The sequence below is a fragment of the Podarcis filfolensis genome (genome assembly GCF_964270895.1).
Source record: "Podarcis filfolensis genome assembly, chromosome: 8".
Lineage (NCBI taxonomy): Eukaryota > Metazoa > Chordata > Lepidosauria > Squamata > Lacertidae > Podarcis > Podarcis filfolensis.
In genome coordinates, this window is record NC_139611.1 from 10354484 (window position 1) to 10375508 (window position 21025).

The 21025-nt window shown below is 47.8% G+C and overlaps 2 protein-coding genes across 9 annotated transcripts in view; one reads left to right on the plus strand and one right to left on the minus strand.

Moving 5' to 3' along the window:
• The window catches only part of MTHFR (methylenetetrahydrofolate reductase), a 42335-nt gene extending 38088 nt beyond the window's left edge, over positions 1-4247 (plus strand). For both annotated transcript variants that reach the window (XM_083629435.1, XM_083629436.1), the window contains exons 10-12: positions 643-744; positions 2117-2236; positions 3594-4247. In XM_083629435.1, coding sequence (XP_083485561.1) covers positions 643-744; positions 2117-2236; positions 3594-3791 — 420 coding nt within the window. In that variant the 3' untranslated portion in view covers positions 3792-4247. The remainder of the gene's footprint in view (positions 1-642; positions 745-2116; positions 2237-3593) is intronic.
• The window catches only part of LOC310769694 (uncharacterized protein), a 50383-nt gene continuing 30575 nt past the window's right edge, over positions 1218-21025 (minus strand). For 5 of the 7 annotated variants that reach the window (XM_083629259.1, XM_083629258.1, XM_083629256.1 and 2 more), the window contains exons 14-18: positions 18386-18494; positions 16565-16796; positions 14569-14704; positions 11782-11892; positions 9818-10133 (exon numbers count right to left, since the gene is read on the minus strand). In XM_083629259.1, coding sequence (XP_083485385.1) covers positions 10074-10133; positions 11782-11892; positions 14569-14704; positions 16565-16796; positions 18386-18494 — 648 coding nt within the window. In that variant the 3' untranslated portion in view covers positions 9818-10073. Of the gene's footprint in view, positions 1593-9817; positions 10134-11781; positions 11893-14568; positions 14705-16564; positions 16797-18385; positions 18495-21025 lie in introns of those variants that run through there. The other 2 variants (XM_083629262.1, XM_083629261.1) reach the window with 2 other exon arrangements.

The window sequence follows — 21025 nt, forward strand, 5'->3', positions numbered from 1 at the left end:
AGAAATTTTCATAAATGTACCAACCAAGCAGATACATAAATCAGCACAGGAAGACTGACCTGAAACCATTTTGACTCCCAAACTGACCAAATGTTTTCTCTGCAAGGAGGGAGGGGGTGAGGGAACCTTCCCATTGTCTCAGGAATTGGGTAATCACCATCCCAAAGAAATGGGCAGACTACCAGGAAAGGCAATCAGATAAGGCATTATCAGATAACCTGGCAGACAGGAAAAACAACAGCATTCAAATTTCTGTTGTAGACCGCCTTTTCTGTGATGTAGGTAGGATGTTTGTGGGGGGTGGTCTTGGGTTACACCCCTTCTGTGATGTATGTATGATGTATGGAGGGGTGGTCTTGAGTGACAGGGCAGGGAATTTAAAATGTCTATATAAGGCCTTGCGCGCCATTGTTCTGGGTTCCCTATTAGGGACTTTGTCTTCTTTCCATCTTTGGGTCAGTAACAACCGGGTGGCTGTTGTCGCATACATAAAAAGTATTTTCTGCTCCCTTGGAATACCGGCACCTACAATTCCTAATAGAAAAACCTCTGCTCCCCCCTCCCCAAGATAATTTAAACATTTAAAGTGTCCCATTGCCGGGATTCTCTGGTGTCAACATCTCCTCTCTTGACTCCTTCCAGGCTTACCTGGAGTTCTTCACCTCCAGCGAGAACGTCAGAGCCCTCCAAACAGTGCTGAAGAACTATGGCCAGCGAGTGAATTACCACATTGTCAACGTCAAGGTGCGTTCTTCCTCAGTGCCAGATTACCAAATAGACAGACTGGGCACTGGCCTATGAGCCTAGGGGCCCCTCAACAGCGGATCAAAATAATGTTGATTTGATCTTGAAAGAAAATTGGGAGATAATTTGTGAGGGGGCCTCCGAGATTCTGACTGCCTAGGAGACTCCACTGGGTTTAATCCGACACTGGTCCTTCCTCTGGTAGGCTGGCAGGGAAAACGTTTCCGTGGAAACCTGGGATGCTTGAACTGAGAGCGGATGTGGGGAGCAAACCCTCTGCTTGTGATCTCTGGAGAATATTTTGAGAATTGTTCAGCCTCTGCTAGGACAATTGGCTTTGGGTTCAAGGCTCCTCCTTCTGGCCCAGTTTCAGTGCCTCCTGTTTAGCCAGAGAATCTGATCAGCCGAGCATATCATTCCCTGGAGGAGTTTTCTGGGTTTACTTCACCCGGCTGGATGCAGGAAGGAATAACAACAACAACAATTTATTAATTATACCCCGCCCATCTGGCTGGGTTTCCCCAGCCACTCCTGGCGCCTTCCAACAGAACACTAAAATACAATAACCTATTAAACATTAAAAGCTTCCCTAAACAGGGCTGCCTTCAGATGTCTTCTAAAAGTTTAGTAGTTATTTTTTTCTTTGACATCTGGTGGGAAGGCGTTCCACAGGGCGGGTGCCACTACCGAGAAGGCCCTCTGCCTGGTTCCCTGTAACTTGGCTTCTCATTGCGAGGGAACCGCCAGAAGGCCCTCGGCGCTGGACCTCAGTGTCCGGCCAGAACAATGGAGGTGGAGATGCTCCTTCAGGTATACTGGGCTGAGGCCTGTTCAGTTGGGCCTGAGATCTGTAAAAAAGAAAAGGAAAAAAAGTAAAGGACCTCTGGACGGTTAAGTCCAGTCAAAGGCGACTATGGGGTTGCGGAGCTCATCTCACTTTCAGGCCGAGGGAGCCAGTATTTGTCCGCAGACAGCTTTCCGGGTCATGTGGCCAGCAGGACTAAACCTCTTCTGGCACAACGGGACACTGTGACGGAAACCAGAGCTCACGGAAACGCCATTTACCTTCCTGCCATAGTGGTACCTATTTATCTACTTGCACTGGCATGCTTTCGAACTGCTAGGTTGGCAGGAGCTGGGACAGAGCAATGGGAGCTCACCCTGTCATGGGGATTCGAACCGCTGACCTTCCGATCGGCAAGCCCAAGAGGCTCAGTGGTTTAGACCACAGCGCCACCCGCATCTTGAGATCTGTACAGGCCTGGCAGCAAGTTAACAGGTGTATGCAAAACCGTGATGCAGCTGTTTCCAGGCTGCATGCGCCCCATTTCTTTCTCTTCCTTCTAAACACCTTCCTGTTTCCCGTCGGTAGGGCGAGAACATCACCAACGCGCATGAAATGCAACCCAACGCCGTAACGTGGGGCATCTTCCCCGGCAGAGAGATCATTCAGCCGACGGTTGTAGACCCGGTTAGCTTCATGTACTGGAAGGTAAGAGGGTTATTGTTCCCTGCCCTGCCCCAAACACCCAGGAAACTCTTAGCCTATTGGTACAGATCTGGGGCTTTGGTAAATTTCCGTGGAAAATGTATGTGAACAGAAGTACAAGGTGCCAATTACTATTCCCTAGAACTTGTGGTACCGGGGTACCTCTGCTCCTCTAATAACAAGTTGGGGGTACAGCCCCCACTTTTGCCTGCACAGGTTCAGTGAACTCATAGGTCTGTATCAAGTCATAAGAACATAAGAACCCGCTGGATCAGAGCAGTGGCCCATTGATTATGATGGGTAGGCAAACTAAGGCCCGGGGGCCGGATCCAGCCCAATTGCCTTCTAAATCCGGCCAGTGGACGGTCCGGGAATCAGCGTGTTTTTAAATGAGTAGAATGTGTCCTTTTATTTAAAATGCAACTCTGGGTTATTTGTGGGGCATAGGAATTTGTTCATCCCCCCCCCAAAAAAATATATAGTCCAGCCCCCCACAAAGTCTCAGGGACAGTAGACTGGCCCCCTGCTGAAAAAGTTTGCTGACCCCTGATGATGATGATGATGATTGATTGAGTTTATATACCGTCCTATACCCGGAGGTCTCAGGGCAGTTCACAGAAAAGATCACAACATATATAATCAGAATAAAAACAACCACCCAATAACACCCTACTCAGAAAAGAGCCACATTTTAAAAGGGTATAGGATAAGGTTACCAGACGTCCCCGTTTTCCCATGGACAGTCCCCAGATTTACAAATCAGTCCCCTGACAAAATCCTATCATTCCTATTGAAATTGAAAAGTGTCCCTGGATTCATTGAAAAAAAATCTGGTAACCTTAGTATAGGATGTCAAACAGATCAGCCAAAGGCCTGGTTAAAAAGGAACATTTTTGCCTGACGTTTAAAGGTGTATAGTGAAGGCACCGGGCCGTCCTTCGTGTGCCTCTTCCTCAAGAGGTCCGGAGGGTCGCAAGACGAGAACGGGGCCTTCTCTGCAGTGGCTCCCCATCTGTGGAATGCTCTCCCCGGGGAAGTTCGTCTGGCGCCTTCATTACACACCTTTAGGCACCAGGCAAAAACGTTCCCTTTTAGTGCAGGCCTTTGGTTGATCTGATTTGCATCCTATACCCTTTTAAAATGTTTTTTTTAATGTATTTTGTGGTTTTATATCTTGATTTTATTCTGTGAACCGCCCTGAGACCCCCGGGTATAGGGCGGTTTATAAATTCAATAAATAATAATAATAATAATAATAAAATAAAATTAAAAAAATTGTTTCCCATAGTTCCTCCTGCACCCCCACCCCAAGTTGTTTTTAAGTGTGACCCTTTTCTCTCTCTCTGTCCCCCTCGGACAGGATGAGGCCTTTGCCCTGTGGATCGAGCAGTGGGCCAAGCTGTACGAAGAGGAGTCCCCCTCTCGCATGATCCTCCAGTACATGCACGACAACTATTACCTGGTCAACTTGGTGGACAACGACTTCCCCCTGGACAGCTGCCTCTGGCAGGTCTTGGAAGACATGCACACGCTCTTGAACTGTCCGGCGGAACCGTGAACGGGAGAAAAGGCACGCAGCCTCCCAGATTTGGCTGGCAGCACGGTCAAAAACCTTAGGGATGCGAGGTTGGAACCACAGTGGCCCAGACACTCCTCTAGGGGGCGCCGTTGGCTGAATTTCCCCCCATTGCCTTCAAAGCAGGAGGCCAGTTAAGACAGGCGCATCTCCCTTCTGATCCAAAAGACTCTGAGGATGTTTTTGAGCCCTTCTTGGCTTGTTACAATCCCTTTTCCCCTTATACTAATGGCAGCTAGAAATCCTTATCCCCCCCCCAAAACCCCAAATCTCTATCTGGCCCACCCCTCCTTGTTTCTGGGTTGCACTCTAAAAAAGAAAGCTTTCAGCTGCTGCTTCAGTGCACACCCTCTGATCGATGGGACTGACGGCTTCACAAGCCTCTAGTTCAGAACGGGTTAGGGTTAGGGAAATGAAATAAAATGTAGTTGATGCCTACGTTGACTTGCCTTTTACAAAATGTGTTGAACGAGAGAGAGAAGGGACTCACGTTGTAGCAGTGTGGTTGGGCACATCGCGGTGAATGCAGGGAGTTATGGTAACGTGGTCCCTTTCCCCCCTCAAACACCCATGGCTGGTGTCCATTGGGACTTGTGGGGCAGAAACATATGGGTACCGGACGCCATTTTGAATCAAGATGGCGGAACAAAGCATAACGCTGGCATGACTCTGCTCATTTGTGGGCATAGTTTCTTGTGATATTGTTGCCAAACTCTGCATTAGGGGTTCCTGGTGGGGGTGGGGGCACACTTTTTTAAGCTGTTGGAATGCCAGGCACCATTTTGCAACAAGATGGTGGACAGAAAAATCACTTTTGCATGGCTTAGGCCTGTTCGGGGGCCACAGGTTCAGCTGCATCTTGAGATAATACAAGAGTTCCTGAGGATCGACATCAATATTTGGGTGCCTTTTTGAACCAACATGCCAGATGGAAACGTGACTTTGGCACAACTTTGCCTGATTTTTGGTGCGGCTGGTCCAATTCACAAATGACGCTATCCGTTTATAAACACATCTCTGTTCGTTTTTTTAAAAAAATTCCAAGCACGTTGTGCTAGTCTGTAATAATCCGTTTTGAGGCTTAGGGTATATAAACTTCATGAAATATAAATAAAATAAGAAGGGATATAAACTTTTTCTTTCTTTTAATGTTTTATTTTCAGTTTTTAAACATTATTATACATTCACATCATTTTCAATTTCTACACTTCTGGGAACACTTAGATCCCTTGGACTCTGCCCCCCCCCCTCCATCTAATTACATTTTTCTAATCCATTTTATCTCCTTTTTTTACCTTTTTTATTAAAAAAGGTAAAGAATCCCTGACTGGACTTAACGAAGTCCAGTCGCAGACGACTCTGGGGTTGCGGCGCTCATCTCGCTTTACTGGCTGAGGGAGCCGACGTTTGTCCACAGACAGTTTTTCCGGGTCATGTGGCCAGCATGACTAAGCCGCTTCTGGGGAACCAGAGCAGCGCACAGAAACGCCGTTTCCCTTACCACCTATTTATCTACTTGCACTTTTTGGTGTGCTTTCAAACTGCTAGGTTGGCAGGAGCTAGGACCGAGCAACGGGAGCTCACCCCGTCGTGGGGATTTGAACCACAACCTTCTAATTGGCAAGCCCAAGAGGCTCAGTGCTTTAGACCACAGCACCACCCGCCTTAGCTTGGCTATAAACTTTTTCTTTCAACCTGAACGGAAGCCGAAAGTCTCAGCGCCTTCAAAATACATGATGTCTGCTACATTGCATTCTTGAGCATTAACCCAAATTTTGCACAATCCTTTGTCTTCCAGGTGCGATCTCCCTCAGGCCCCTATTTTAAGGTCCTTTTGGGATGTGTAGGTGCTTGTCCACCTTTCTGGTCCCGTACAGAGCGAGCATGAATTTATCTGGTACTTTTTATTTCTCCTTCTGCTCAGTATCTCCCCCCACACGAACCCTAGAGTCCAGGAGCAAACGGCTGATGGCACAAGTTAATCCCAACCCGATCGATTACAGGCGGGAGCTAATGAGACGAGAAGCATGTCCCTGAAGACATACAAGGATGCTTCACTTTTGGGGGTGTGCTGGGGGTAGTGAAGGCTCAGCTGTTCCCAGCAGGCTCCTTCATCATCAGCCTAATCAGCGGAAAAAGGAACCCAGGGGTGTGAGGAAGAGGAGGCGGAGAGGTCGCCTGCCTATCCAAGCATTTAATGAAGAGGTGATGGATGTCACAAAGAGAAGGGAGTTGGGGGTGAGGATTTCCAGCTGGGAGGCAGGCCCTGCAAAAAATACACACATACACCCACCATCTCCCTTTGTGCTTGCTGCAGGCCGGGACAGCTTTCTGCTAAATACAGAAAAGCAGCAAGCAGGCCTTAAGCGGGAGGTTGGTGCATGTGTGAGAGAGATAAAGTCTCGTTTTGTTCTTTTCCAAGGCTGTGTGGGGACACGGCTGGTGCTGTGGTCTAAACCACTGAGCCCCTTGGGCTTGCTGATCGGAAGGTCGCGGTTTGAATCCCCGTGACAGGGTGAGCTCCCATTGTTCAGTCCCTGCTCCTGCCAACCTAGCAGTTCGAAAGCATGTCAAAGTGCAAGTAGATAAATAGGTACCACTCTGGCGGGAAGGTAAATGGTGTTTCCGTGCGCTGCTCTGGTTCAGCAGAAGTGGCTTAGTCATGCTGGCCACATGACCCGGAAGCTGGACGCCAGCTCCCTCGGCCAATAAAGCGAGATGAGCGCCGCAACCCCAGAGTCAGCCACGACTGGACCTAATGGTCAGGGGTCCCTTTACCTTTAAACAATGCAAGTGCAGGAATGGAAACAAACAAGATTCCGGTCAATAATTGCACAGTTTTGCAAAAATGCATCGAGTTATGGCGGAGCTTTAACGAACAATTGCTGTCACAATCCGAAATAGAGTATGTGCAAACGGGAAATAAAAAAGTGAATCCCTGTGATGGGGTGAGCTCCCATTGCTCTGTCCCAGCTCCTGCCAACCTAGCAGTTCGAAAGCACACCAGTGCAAGTAGATAAATAGGTAGCTCTGCAGTGGGAAGGTAAACAGCGTTTCCACGCGCTCTGGTTTCTGTCACGGTGTCCTGTTGCGCCAAAAGCGGTTTAGTCCTGCTGGCCACATGACCCGGAAAGCTGTCTGTGGACAAACACCAGCTCCCTCGGCCTGAAAGCGAGATGAGAGCCGCAACCCCAGAGTCGCCTTTGACCAGACTTAACCATCCAGGGGTCCTTTACCTTTTATACCTACCAAGGCTGCATAAGAACCTAAGAGCAGCCCTGATGGGTCAGGTCATTGGGGCATCTTACCCATCATCCTCTTCTCACCCACTCAGCTCTCTTAGTCTTAATTCCCCACCAAACCCGAAAGTCAGTTGCCCTGTTGTTATCTTTTCATTCAGCAGCCTAACAGCCCACGGATAGAAGCTGTTCTTTACCCTGTTGGTGCGACTAATCCTGCTACTATATCTTCTGCCTGAGGGCAGGAGATCACGAAAGTGCCGGCCAGGGTGTGAATCATCCCTGAGAATTTTCCTCACTCTCCTGAGGCAATGTTCTTCTGCCGTTTCATCCAGCGGATTCACGGGACAGCCCATAAAATCTTGTGCTGTATTCACCACCCTCTGTAGGCACTTCCTATCAGTTGATGGCAAACCAGCGTACCACACCATGTTGCAGTATGAAAGGACAATCAAATGTCGATTGACATCGTCCTTTCGCAATACTCTGAGGAGATGGAGTCTCTGTTGGGCCTTCTTAACCACCTGGGTTGTATTGATTTTCCAAGTAAGGTCTTCACTGAGAGAAACTCCTAGGAATTTAAAGGAAGAGACTCTCTCCACACAGCCCTCCCCAATGTACAGCGGGGCTAGTTCTCTCTTCCTCCGAAAGTCCGACACCATCTCCTTTGTCTTCCTTAAGCCCACAAATAAGACCAGGGCACATGAGCACATCCTTCTGTAGCCTTATTAGACTTTACCGATTGGTGGGCTCTGCGTTGCTCCCGGACAGGAGTAAGGAAGTCAAATGTCACCGAGGGTTGGTTCAGAGAAAGAGTTCTTTATTTCTGCTCTCCGGAGCAGCAGAAAGGCACCTGCGTGGTCAGTCCACAGCAAGTCCAAAGAAATGAGAGATTTCACGCAGTATATATATCCTCCAGGCACCCTCTCCCCCCCCCCCCCAGGAATCCAGCCACGTCAGCTTGTACACGCAGGTTGACATCACAGATGTTCCTGCTCCGGTACTCTTAACCACAAAAGGGTTTTCCTTCCTGTACGTCTGACCATAAAAGGGTATTCCTGTTCCTATAATCTTATCTTGGAGCAAGAGGTCACCAACTCCAAGAACACACTCTGGCGCTGTTCCCGGACTAGGTCTGTGCATCAGAGTGTGGTAAGATAAGACCCAGACATGTGATCCCTACTTCACTGGAACAGCCAAGGTCATCCATTGCCGTGACTGATAAAGGAGAGAGCTTTGTTTATACAGCTGTGTTCTTGTTATGCATTTGCTCAACAGCTCAAGTTAATGCATTTTAGAAATGCTCTCTTGGAGAAAGAAGAAAAGGGGGGTTTTGGGTCCCGTTCCTTCACTTCCTGTAGTTCCCAGCGACCGGCATCGAGAAGCATGGCTGCCTTTGACCGTGGAGGCAAAGCATTGCCAGAATGGTGGTTAAGTCATCGATAGCTTTCTCCTCCAGGTATCTGTCCGGTCCTCTCTTAAAGCCATCCAAGTTGGTGGCCGTCACTGCCTCCTGTGGCAGTGAGTTCCATAGTTTAACGGTTCCACAGCTGTGTGAAAAAGCATTTCTTTATCTCTGCCCTGACTCCTCCCACATTCAGCTTCGCTGGATGACCATGATGTTGTGAGAGGAGGAGAAAAACTTCTCTCTTTCCACTTCCTCCGAACTGTGCATCGTTTTATAAGCTTCTATCAATATGGTGCCTCTTCCTCACTTTTTCTCTGAACAAAAAAGTCCCAAAAGCTACCCCAAACATCAGAAACTGATGTTTACCCCTCAAGCAACTATAATTTCTAGCACCCTTAAACTACTGTTCCCAGAATTCTTTGCGGTAAGCCACCTGCTTTCAATGTAGGCTGCATGCACAGCCATGGGTTACGTATTTAGGTGTATGGGCAACAGCAAACAATATAAATTTGTTTAAAGATTATTTAAAAACCTGGGAATATGTTGTTGTTGTTTAGTCGTGTCTGACTCTTCGTGGCCCCATAGACCAGAGCGCGCCAGGCACTCCTGTCTTCCACAGTTTGGTCAAACTCATGCTGGTAGCTTCGAGAACACTGTCCAACCATCTCGTCCTCTGTCGTCCCCTTCTCCTTGTGCCCTCCATCTTTCCCAACATTAGGGTCTTTTCGGGAAGATATTAAAGTTGCAAATTTAGAGCAGAATGGATCTTTCACTACTACATAGAGTGTTGATTATAAAGATAAATGTATTGCCAAGAATGTTATTCTGTTTCAATTGATTCCGGTGCTTGGCTAGACAGATTTTTTCAACGCATGGCAAAAAGGTATTTCTAAATATAATTGGCAAGGGAAAAAACCGAGAATAAAATATAAAATATTGATAGATGCAAAAGAAAGAGGTTTTCCCCCTGCCGGATATGAGACTATACTATGAGGCATCCTGTCTTTGTTGGCTGAAGGAATGGATGACATTAGAGAATTCACATTCTAGACTTAGAAAGACATGACAATATTTTTGATTGGCATGCTTATTTATGGTATGAAAAGGTGAAAGTTCATAAAGGATTTACAAAGGCCTGTCAAAGAAGGGGCGCACCGGGTGGCTCTGGGCATCATGTCCTCGGTTTGCTACCTATAAAATGGGCACAGGAGTGCAGGGGACACAAACAGCATTGAATTTCAGCCATTGAGAGAGGGGAATGCGCTTTAGTGTATAACAGCCTATGCCTCAGTTGCCCAGCTGTGATTTGAAGGCAAGCCGATTGGCACCGCTCCCTTGCAAGGAAGGAAGAAAAAAAAGACTTTGAGGCTGCTAGTGTTTTATTGAGCAATAAAAAAATGACGAGTGCTTGTTCCACCAGAGAAGAGAAGAGATTTGTGATGGCAAGCTCATGCTTCCTATAAAGGTTCTGGGCTTTTCCAAGTGGTAATCTGATAGGCTGGAGAATGTTCAGTTGCCAAGGCTTTTGCAGGCAAAATGGGGTGGAAAGCTGCCATTTCCTTTTGCCTGCAGACTCACTCGCTGCCCTGGAAATCTTAAAAAACATGTTTCGGCCTGTTAGAAGTCACCTCTGCCCTCTGAACGGGAGGCTGTCAGCTGCCGCCACCTTCCAAAAGCCTGAGGGAGGGAAAGGATGGAAAGGGTCAGAGATAGCAGGTACAGTGGTACCTCGGGTTACATACGCTTCAGGTTACATACGCTTCAGGTTACAGACTCCGCTAACCCAGAAATATTACCTCGGGTTAAGAACTTTGCTTCAGGATGAGAACAGAAATCGTGCGGTGATGGCGTGACGGCAGCAGGAGGCCCCATTAGCTAAAGTGGTGCTTCAGGTTATGAACAGTTTCAGGTTAAGAACAGACCTCCAGAACGAATTAAGCTCTTAACCCGAGGTATCACTGTACTCTCACGGCAGAGTTTGGGGGAAGCAGCTGACTGTTACCCCAGGAGGTCCACCACTCCAAGCCCTATTGTTAAATATGTTCCCCTGAGACACAAACAGATGATCCCTTTCTTTCCTCTTGGCCAGCTAGATGGGACAAAATAGCCTGACCTCGTGGAATAAGTTTTTCTTAACATTTCTGTTAACACCTCCCTGCTTTGGTATCTAGAAATTGAAACACTAAAATTGCCCCAGCTTGGATAATGGGGTCTTTCTCTGCATCCGATTTACTTATTTCATAACATTTATATTCTGCCTGATTGTTTAGCTGTGATTAATAACAATATTTATACCCTGCCCATGTTGGCTGGGTCCCTTCCAACTCTAGGGTGCTAGGATTTTAAGACTCAAAGCAGTTTACAAAAAGAATAAAACAAGGGAATTTTCAAACAATTCTTTGCAACGTCAGAAAATAAACAAAATCGGCGATAAGCTAAACCAGATTTCCCAAACTGTAGTCTTCAGCTGTTTTTGGACTACAACTCCCATCATCCCTAGCTAGCAGGACCAGTGGCCATGGATGATGGGAATGGTAGTCTAACAACAGCTGAAAACGTAAGTTTGGGAAACCCTGAGCTAAATGGATTAAAGCACACATCAACAGTCTGCATATCTGGGTAGGCCTGCCTAAGCAAAAATGTTGTGTGAAGGTGCTTGCCTGATGTCAATATGTAGGGAGTTCCAAAGTACCGTATTTTTTGCTCTATAAGATGCACCCGACCATAAGACCCACCTAGTTTTTGGAGGAGGAAAACAAGGGAAAAAAATATTCTGAATCCCAGAACCCAGAACAGCAAGAGGGATCGCTGCGCAGTGAAAGCAGCAATTCCTCTTACTGTTCTGGCTTCTGGGATAGCTGCGCACCCTGCATTCGCTCCATAAGACGCACATACATTTCCCCTTTTAGGAGGGGGAAAGTGCGTCTTATAGAGCAAAAAATACAGTATATTTATACAAGGCTGAAAAAGAACTGTGCTTCTGTCCAAGTCACTGAATGGCAAGAGTCTGGGCCCAGAACAGTGACTCACTACAGAGCTGCAATAGCCAACCTCCAGGGGGAATTGCTTTGGGAGCTAACGGAAGACTCCTTGGCAGAGACAGGAAGAGAATCAGCCAAAACCACAGCGGGACGCAATGTTGGAGGAGCGTCGTGAAGCATGCAGAGGCACAGCGGGCAACCTCTTCTAGGGAAGTTGTGTTTTAGGTGCCTGGGAGGGAAGCTTTTGCTTGCTGGACTCCTGTCCCGCGGCACACCACCGGCGGTTTTGGGGTGAAACCCTAGCACTCCCCCAGCGCCCAGTTTGGGAAATCGCTCACCCTTACCTGCTCGAGAAGCTGCCTCTCTTCGCCCGCCAGGAAACGCTCAGCCACCCAGCTCTGCAGGCAGCGCCGCCTCCAGACTGCCCAGCTCCACTGCACCAGCTTCTGCCTCACCTGTGGGGAGATTTCAGAAGGGGCTTGGACTCCACAGCAATGGGGCCTTGGAGTCCAAGGCATCTTGCAGCCAGCCTCCCCAAGATGGATCCCAATTTTTCTTCTTCCCAGCTCCTCTTGCTCAAAAAACCTTTTCTCCTCCGACCTCAAACATCACCTTGGCAGCATCTGTCAAAAGGATTCCTCTTGGATGGCCCCATCGTCGTATTTGTCGTATTAACAAGATTCGCTCTTTGTTAGGCCAGCCAGGGGTTTTTGCCTAAGCTAGCCTAGGGATTCCCTGTCCAGCACAGCTCTGCAGTTTGTTCTTTCACCATCCACATCCCAGTTAAATCAAAACCCTAAAGGTAAAGGTAAAGGGGACCCCTGACCATTAGGCCGACTCTGGGGTTGTGGCACTCATCTCGCTTTACTGGCCGAGGGAGCCGGCGTACAGCTTCCGGGTCATGTGGCCAGCATGACTAAGCCGCTTCTGGCGAACCAGAGCAGCGCACGGAAACACCGTTTACCTTCCCGCCGGAGTGGTACCTATTTATCTACTTGCACTTTGACATGCTTTCGAACTGCTTGGTTGGCAGGAGCAGGGACCGAGCAACGGGAGCTCATCCCGTCACAGGGATTCGAACCACCAACCTTCTGATTGGCAAGTCCTAGGCTCTGTGGTTTAACCCACAGCGCCACCCGCGTCCCTCAACAAAACCCTACCATTTATCAATTTCTAGAGTTTGGTGGTGGTGGTGGGAATCCTCCCCAAATCTATAACAATGCTTAAGACTTGGGGACCTTGTCCCTGCAGGCCAGATGTGGGAAGATGGACTCGCCTTCTAGTCCATCCCTCCCCAAAGCCACCCCCTTTGCACCCTCCTCAGGTGGTGTTGCCTGACTGCAAATGTGTCCTCAAACTCGGATCGAGTTGCCTGGATGGAGCTTAACAGGGTGTGTAAGGCAGAAAACAGCCTACTGTTCAGAGGTAAAATTATATATTCATTGCTCTGGCACCCAGCCCCGCCCCCGAAGGTAATGTGGTCCCAGGGCTGGGAAAGGTTAATCTGTAAACAGTGTTCAAAACTCGAATATCCTTTATTAGGCATAGCAAACCACACATCATCAAACAGACACCGTATACAAATTGTGCAAAATACGAGCTCAGCATAACAAGGTTTGTCCCAGTCAGATCTTTAACTCCAGAGAAGATCAATTTGCATAAATAATACAAGACAACACTACCACATCACCGATCAATTAAGAACCACTAAATCTCTTTATAACGGCCCAGTCTTTCTACATGGACAGCACTCAAAAATTCAGCCACTATTAAAGTAATTTGATCATTCCTGTCCGAGAGCAGGTCCTGAACCGTTGGTAGCATAGAATTGAGCCTGTTGAGTTGTAAGGCCTCTAATAATTGTCTTCTGGCATAAATACCAAAATCACAAGAAAAGAAAAGTTGCTCCAAAGTATCAGGTTCCTGTTTACTACATTTGCAGAGGCGCTCTGATTCTGGGAGAGCTAAATATCTTCCTCTTACTATCATCGAGGGAAGCATATTAAATCTGGCTGTAAACAGCGATCGAGATTTGCCAGGGGCATTTTGCAATCGAGTGAAGATGCCCGAGTGCCAGGATAGCGCCTGATGTTGCCACCATCTGGAGGTGCGTGCCTAGGGGTCCCCGAATCTTGCCTGTTTTCACACACCAGCAACACATCCTGTAGAATTCTATCTGCGATACTTTATCCGAATGAATTTCAGGAACCAAAAAAAAAAGTATTGAAAAACACAACTTTCGAGCTGCCTGCTCAAAAAAGGCAACTGGGCATTCCGTTTCGGCGACTAACTCTGGTTTAAGGAGCCATTTGCCACCTAGCTTATACAGTGGTACCTCGGGTTAAGTACTTAATTCGTTCCGGAGGTCCATTCTTAACCTGAAACTGTTCTTAACCTGAAGCACCACTTTAGCTAATGGGGCCTCCTGCTGCCATCGCGCCGCCAGAGCACGATTTCTGTTCTCCTCCTGAAGCAACCTTAACCTGAAGCACTATTTCCGGATTAGCGGAGTCTGTAACCTGAAGCGTATGTAACCTGTGGTACCACTGTATATCTGAGTTTCTAACACTGTTGTAAACTCCCGGCACATAAGCTGCAATGACTGCTCAGCGGACAGCAGACGTTGTATAACCTTCCCACGAAAAGAGTAATCAGCCCATCTGAACGCAACCCTGGTCCTAAAAAAATAATAGTCCTAATTACTTTTCCACCGTAAGAAAGAGGCTGCAGGTGCTTATAAACACCTCACCTGCATCGTCCCAGCAAGTATTGACGGCAACAAAGGCAAACCAGCATTACCTGCGCCCATTCTACAGATGGAAACCTTGAGAAAGGCGGTGGGGGGAATGATTTCCTGTGCGGGGGGGCGGGGAGGAGGCAGAGATTTGGACTAGGAGACAGCACCCCAGCTCATTATCCTGACCGCTGCACCACCCATGAGTTATCAAGCTTCTTATATCCCTTATGGACTAGAAACTTAAAAACAGTGGGTTTTTTTAAAAAACAACAACAACAACACACCACTGAGGTTCCTTTTGCTGCAGATCGCTTCCCAGGAACAGAGTGGAGGTTGAACAAAAGCGACAGGGTTATTCACTTCATCCCGCCTTGAGTTTCTCATACACACTCACCAAAGCTTGCACTGCCAGCTGTGTCTGGCAGCTATCCTTCCAAACCACCCATGCCCTCGCCAGGCGCCTCTTCTCCTTTCTGTGCTGGAATTGGCGCAGGAGGACGTGGTGTCTCCACCGTGTCAAATACTTCCTCCTGCAGCAGAGAGGGAAACAGCTTATTCTCAACATTTACAACTGCATATTATTCCATAACCTATATTTTCTATCAATCTGTATTATCCATGGTTACATTACAAGTGAGATTAAAATCCTGCTAATGTTTCCATCTGCTTGCAGGGGGTCTTCTAAATAACTTATAATTTTTCCCCATTTAAAAAAAAAAGTTTTTATCCTCTTGGTTTCTGAGTTTTCCAGTCAGTTTTGCCATCTCGGCATAGTCCGTCAGCTTAGCTTGCCATTCCTCTCTGGTAAGGACTTTGTCTTCTTTCCATCTCTGGGCTAGTAGCATTCAAGCGGCTATTGTCCCGTACATAAAAAGTATTTTCTGATCTTTTGGGATGTCGGGACCTATAATTCCTAATAAAAAGGCTTCTGGTTTTTTAACAAAGGTAATTTTAAACGCCCCCCCCCCCCATTTCATTATACATCATCTCCCAGAAAGCTTTCATTTCATTATATATCATCTCCCAGAAAACTTTTATTACCTTACACGTCCACCACATATGCTAAAAGGTACCTTCTTTTCCTTTACATTTCCAGCAGGTATTTGTACCTTTTCTAAACATTTTTGCTAACTTACTAGGAGTCAAACACCACCGGTACATCATTTTCATATAATTTTCTTTCAGCGTACAACATGCTATGAATTTCAGGATGCCAGAATTCATATATCAACCCAGCCTTGCAGATTTAAGTGTCCATTTCCTTCAGCCTCTCACCAGCGGGAGGCTAGCAGCCTGCGTTTCCATGATCCTAGTCCTCATGGTTCTGAACCAAGGGCCGGTCCATCTGGCCCAGTATTGTGTTACACCAACTGGCAGCAGCTCTTAAGAATTTCAGATTGGGAGATGCCAGCGATCAAACCTGTGACCTTTGGTATGCAAGGCAGGTGATTTTCCGCTTTGCTAGAGTTCTTTCTCCACTGAGGCCAGCACAGAAACGAAAGCTATTACCCTCGTAGAAGGCATGTTTCCCCACTAGACTTCTACCAAGTAGCGACAGAGGCGTGGTGAGACATTCTGTTCCCCACCAGCATTTCTGTGGAGGAAATGACACACTTTCTAGTGCTCTACGTGGGGCTACCCTTGAAGGTAACTACAACTAATTCAGAATGCGGCAGCTAGACTGGCGACTGGGAGTGGCCGCTGAGACCACATAACACCAGTCCTGAAAGACCTACAGTGGCTCCCAGTACGTTTCTGAGCACAATTCAAAGTATCGGTGCTGATCTTTAAAGCCCAAAAATGGCCTTGGCCCAGTATACCTGAAGGTACGTTTCCACCCCTATCCTTCACTGAGATTCAGCTCTGAGGGCCTTCTGGTGGTTCCCTCCCTGCGAGAAGTGAGGTTACAGGGAACCAGGCAGAGGGACTTCTCGGTGGTGGCACCCACCTTGTGGAACGCCCTCCTGTCAGATGTCAAGGAAATAAACACCTACCTGACTTTTAGAAGACATCTGAAGGCAGCCCTATTTAGGGAAGTTTTTAATGTTTGATGTTTTATTGTATTTTTAATATTTTGTTGGAAGCCGCCCAGAGTGGCTGGGGAAACCCAGCCAGACGGGCAGGGTATAAATATTATTATTATTATTACTATTATTATTACTATTACTATTATTATTATTATGCAGATCAGATGGAAACGAAAGGAGCTGGTGGGGGAGGAGCGGCAAAATCCCTTCCTCCCCCCCTGCCTCCTTACTCGCCTGCACAGAAATTCCTGATCGCCTCTGGCGACCAGACAAGATTTCAAATGCGAGGCTACATTGACCCAGCTGAGGGGCTCCCTCTACTGCCTGTTTGCACACTACAGACTTGACGGCTCACAGCCTTACCCAAGCCACCTCCTGCCCACCGCGGATGGGGTCGTTTCGGGCCTCGTCTCCTGGTTCCACCCATGTCTGCTGCCTTGTCCTACTGCCTCCTGATGCATGGCGGCCTGCTGTGGCCCCAGGTTTTTGCTTTGGCATCTGTAGAGCATCAGCCAGATGCGGAAAGAGCTGGAGGTCAGCCTGGAACGGATGGCTAAGCCTGGCCGAGGAGCCTCGTCGCTCGTCCGCCTGCGCCCTTAAAAGAGGAGAAACCAGGTTAACGCACAATGGATGAGCCGGGTTCAGCCGGTGAAAGGGTGGTGGAAACAGAGGGGCGGGGAGCGAGGATGCCCTGCCTACTTTCTGCCCTGCCCACTGCTGACATAAATTCAAAGTGCTGGTTTTGAGCTATAAAGCCTTAAACGGCTCAGGACCACAAGGTACCTCAAGGTACCACCTCTTTCCATATGAATTTACCTGAGCCCTGAGATCATCCTCTTAGGCCCTCCTTCGTGTGCCTCCTTGAGAGGTTCGGAGAGTGACAACACGAGAACGGGGCCTTCTCTGCAGTGGCTCCCCGTCTGTGGAAGTTCGCCTGGTGAACTGTTTCCTGTTCTGGCTCCTTAATAAAACTACTAACTGAAAGCTAGCTGGTGTAGCCCTGTCTCTCTCCCTCTGATCTGCGCCAAACTGTGCTACATGTCAGTACTCCCAGGGGGGGGTTCACATTTCCTTTTGCACTTTTTTTTTTCTTTTGCAAATAAGTTTCTAATATTTTTCCAAAATTCCCCCAATAATAGCTAACTTATAGCAATATCAATTAAAGGTAAAGGTAAAGGTACCCCTGCCCGTACGGGCCAATCGTGTCCGACTCTAGGATTGCGCGCTCATCTCGCTCAAGAGGCCGGGAGCCAGTGCTGTCCGCAGACACTTCCGGGTCACGTGGCCAGCGTGACGAAGCTGCATCTGGTGAGCCAGCACCAGCGCCACACACGGAAACGTCGTTTACCTTCCCGCTATAAAGCGGTACCTATTTATCTATTTGCACTTGGAGTGCTTTCGAACTGCTAGGTGGGCAGGAGCTGGGACCAAACGACGAGAGCTCACCCCGCCGCGGGGATTCGAACCGCCGACCTTACAATCAGCAAGTCCTAGGCACTGAGGTTTTACCCACAGCAGCACCCGCATCCCTCAGCAATATCAATTATTATATTGCAAATAAGTTATAATTATTTTTCCAAAATTCCCCCAATAATGGTCAACTTATAGCAATATCAATTATTAATTTGCAAATAAGTTTTTATTATTTTTCCAAAATTCCCCCAATAGTCAAATTCTGACAATATCAATTATCATCATGATGATTTTACAAATAAGCTTTTATTTTCCCCAAATCCCCCCAATAACAGCCAAATTATGACAATATCTATTATTATTAATAATATGCAAACAGGTTCCCCCCCAAAAAATTCCCCTAATAATAGCCAAATTATAACAATATCAAATAATTTTGGGGAGGGGGTCCCATTTCCTGCCCACGGTTGCTTGGACGAGCGGCAAAAGCAGGCAGAGCAGAAAATGCCAATTTTTAATTTTCCACGGCATGCTAGTTTCCACAGAGACTCGCACGCTCTCCTCTCCCTGTCCTCCATCCGGGCAGGTAGGAGGCAGGCCCAAAATTTAAGGACCCGTTTCCAGCCGAACAAAAAAACCTCAAGGAAGGGTGCAAAGGGAAAGTCCGAGAGAGGCCCAAAGGGCTGCATTTGGCATTGCCCCAGCGACAAAAAAACTTTCTGTGCACCTGCAAATTCCCCAAGAAAACAACAGACAGGGGGAGTTCCTTACTGCTTGGCCAAAGAAGGGGTGCTTTCAGGAATTTCCGGGATCCGATGAAGCCGCTCTGCCGCCGGACGCACTGGTGGAAGGTGGCCGCTCTTGTCCAGTAGCCGCTGGCCTGGAAAGAAGGAAGGGATAAAGCCAAACTTGTTCTCTTTCCAAGAAAACAGGGTTAGAATCAGGGTGGATTTGATTCACCGTATTTTTCGCTCTATAAGACGCACCAGACCACAAGACGCACCTAGTTTTTGGAGGAGGAAAGCAAGAAGAAAAATATTCTGAATCTCAGAAGCCAGGACAGCAAGAGGGATCGCTGCGCAGTGAAAGCAGCGATCCCTCTTGCTGTTCTGGCTTCTGGGATAGCTGCGCAGCCTGCATTCGCTCCATAAGATGCACAAACATTTCCCCTTACTTTTTAGGAGGGAAAAAGTGAGTCTTATAGAGCAAAAAATACGGTAAATCATATCGATTTAAATCACGATTTAAATCACTAGTCAGTAAGACTTGATTTAAGTCGCTAAGATTTGATCTAAATCATTTTTTTACAGAAAGACTCTTTCTTGCTGGTATAATCTTAATATTTACAACCAGATGAAGGTTTCATTTTTGGAAGAATAAATATCCAGAGTAGCTTTTACAGTTATATCAAAAATTACTGATTTCGTTATACTATTAGCAATACATGACAGATAATTATGAAATTCTTGTGAGGTTTAATAAGTTAACTGTTTATATTTGGACAACATTTCTGATGTGCTGTGTTGGAAGGAGAAAAATAATCATTTCCTTAATAACAACTTAAACAATTTATTTAACTAAAACAATAACATTATAGCATATGTATCCATGTTTGTTAACTGATGTGGTTAAACGGTTTCTTTAAATAAAAAAACTTCAACTGAGTTTTAGCAGACATGAAAAACTTTAATGTAACTTAAATAGAAAACTATCTTTAGAAAGATTTTTCCTCCAAAAGCATTTTATTTTAAAAATCCGATTTAAATAAAAAAAACTCCGATTATTTTATTTTATTTTTTAAAAATCATTGATTTTTATCCACCCTGGTTAGGATACACCCAGGGGTCAAGAGGTCATGGCAGGATTTGCACAGGAAGCAGCCTTAGAGGGAGCCAAATCGGCAGAGGCTCTCTGGGATTTTAGGCACGGGGTCTTCCCCATCCCTGTCGCAAGATGCTGCAGGAGATCGAACCCAGGACCTTCTGCATGCCAAGCAGGGGCCCTGCCCCTGAGCTTCCTAGTGGATTAACTCTCTATTGGAAGCATCGTTGCCTCCAGCTGTGTTTCCACAGCTGGAAACCGACAGCTGGAAACCGAGAGGGCTTTTGTGCTCAGATCCCGCTTGACTACTGCAACGCGCTCTACGTGGGGCTACCTTTGAAAGTGACCCGGAAACTACAACTAATCCAGAATGCGGCAGCTAGACTGGTGACTGGGAGCGGCCGCCGAGACCATATGACACCGGTCTTGAAAGACCTACTGTCAGAGCTACCCTAGGTCCCAGCTCACAAAGGACCAACGCTGCTTCGTTGTTAAGTATAAAAGTCTTTATTGAAGTTCAGTTTCACTTCCAGAGCCGCAGCGCGCAGCTCTACGTCTCAACTGTCAGACCGCTGATGCTCCGTCTGAGTCTCCTCCCCCTTGACACCAATTTAAGATTCTAGCCTTGCTCCACCTTCTCCGCTGCTCCTTCCTCCTCTGGGTCCGCCTGCCCGCCGGGGTTCCGCCCTTTCTAGCCTCTTCTCCCGCTGATTCCCCTGAGCCTTCTCCCTCCCTCCGGCGGGCTTTAGGAGCTGGTTCCCCATCCGGGTCTCCTGCTGTTCCGCGCGCCTGCACATTTGAACTTGGCGCGCGCGCCCAGCCAGCAGCTTTCCTCCTGACCGTTTCACTGCTGCTGTCACTGCTTCCCCCTTCGGGGGGGCTAGCTGCAACTGACCTCCCTTCCGTTCCCCCACTCTCCGATGGAGGCGTGGTCAGCCCTGACTCACTCTCTCTCCCCGCTGGAGGAGACGCTGGCCCTGACACATGTGACTCTTCCCCCCCACTACGCTCTGGTGGGGAAACTGGTCCCGATCCTCCACTGCTGCTTTGGGGTTCCCCTCTGGCTCCTTGTTTCTGGTGCGTCCCCCCTGGGACCCCCCTTGCCCTGACCATCGGCGCCCCCTTCTGGGAATCTTCTGATTCGCTGGAGAAGCTCATGGAATCTCTCGGGCCACTGTCATACTCCCCTACGCTGCCCTCGGATTCTTCCCCTTCGCTCTCCAATTCCTCTCTCCCCAGTGCTCCTGCTCCTGATTCCCTGACACCTACATTGGCTCCCAGTACGTTTCCGAGCACAATTCAAAGTGTTGGTGCTGACCTTTAAAGCCCTAAATGGCCTCAGCCCAGTATACCTGAGGGAGCGTCTCCACCCCCATCATTCAGCCTGGACACTGAGGTCCAGTGCCGAGGGCCTTCTGGCGGTTCCCTCATTGCGAGAAGCAAAGCTACAGGAAACCAGGCAGAGGGACTTCTCGGTAGTGCCACCCTCCCTGTGGAACGCCCTCCCACCAGATGTCAAGGAAATAAATAACTTCCTGACTTTTAGAAGACATCTGAAGGCAGCCCTATTTAGGGAAGTTTTTAATGTCT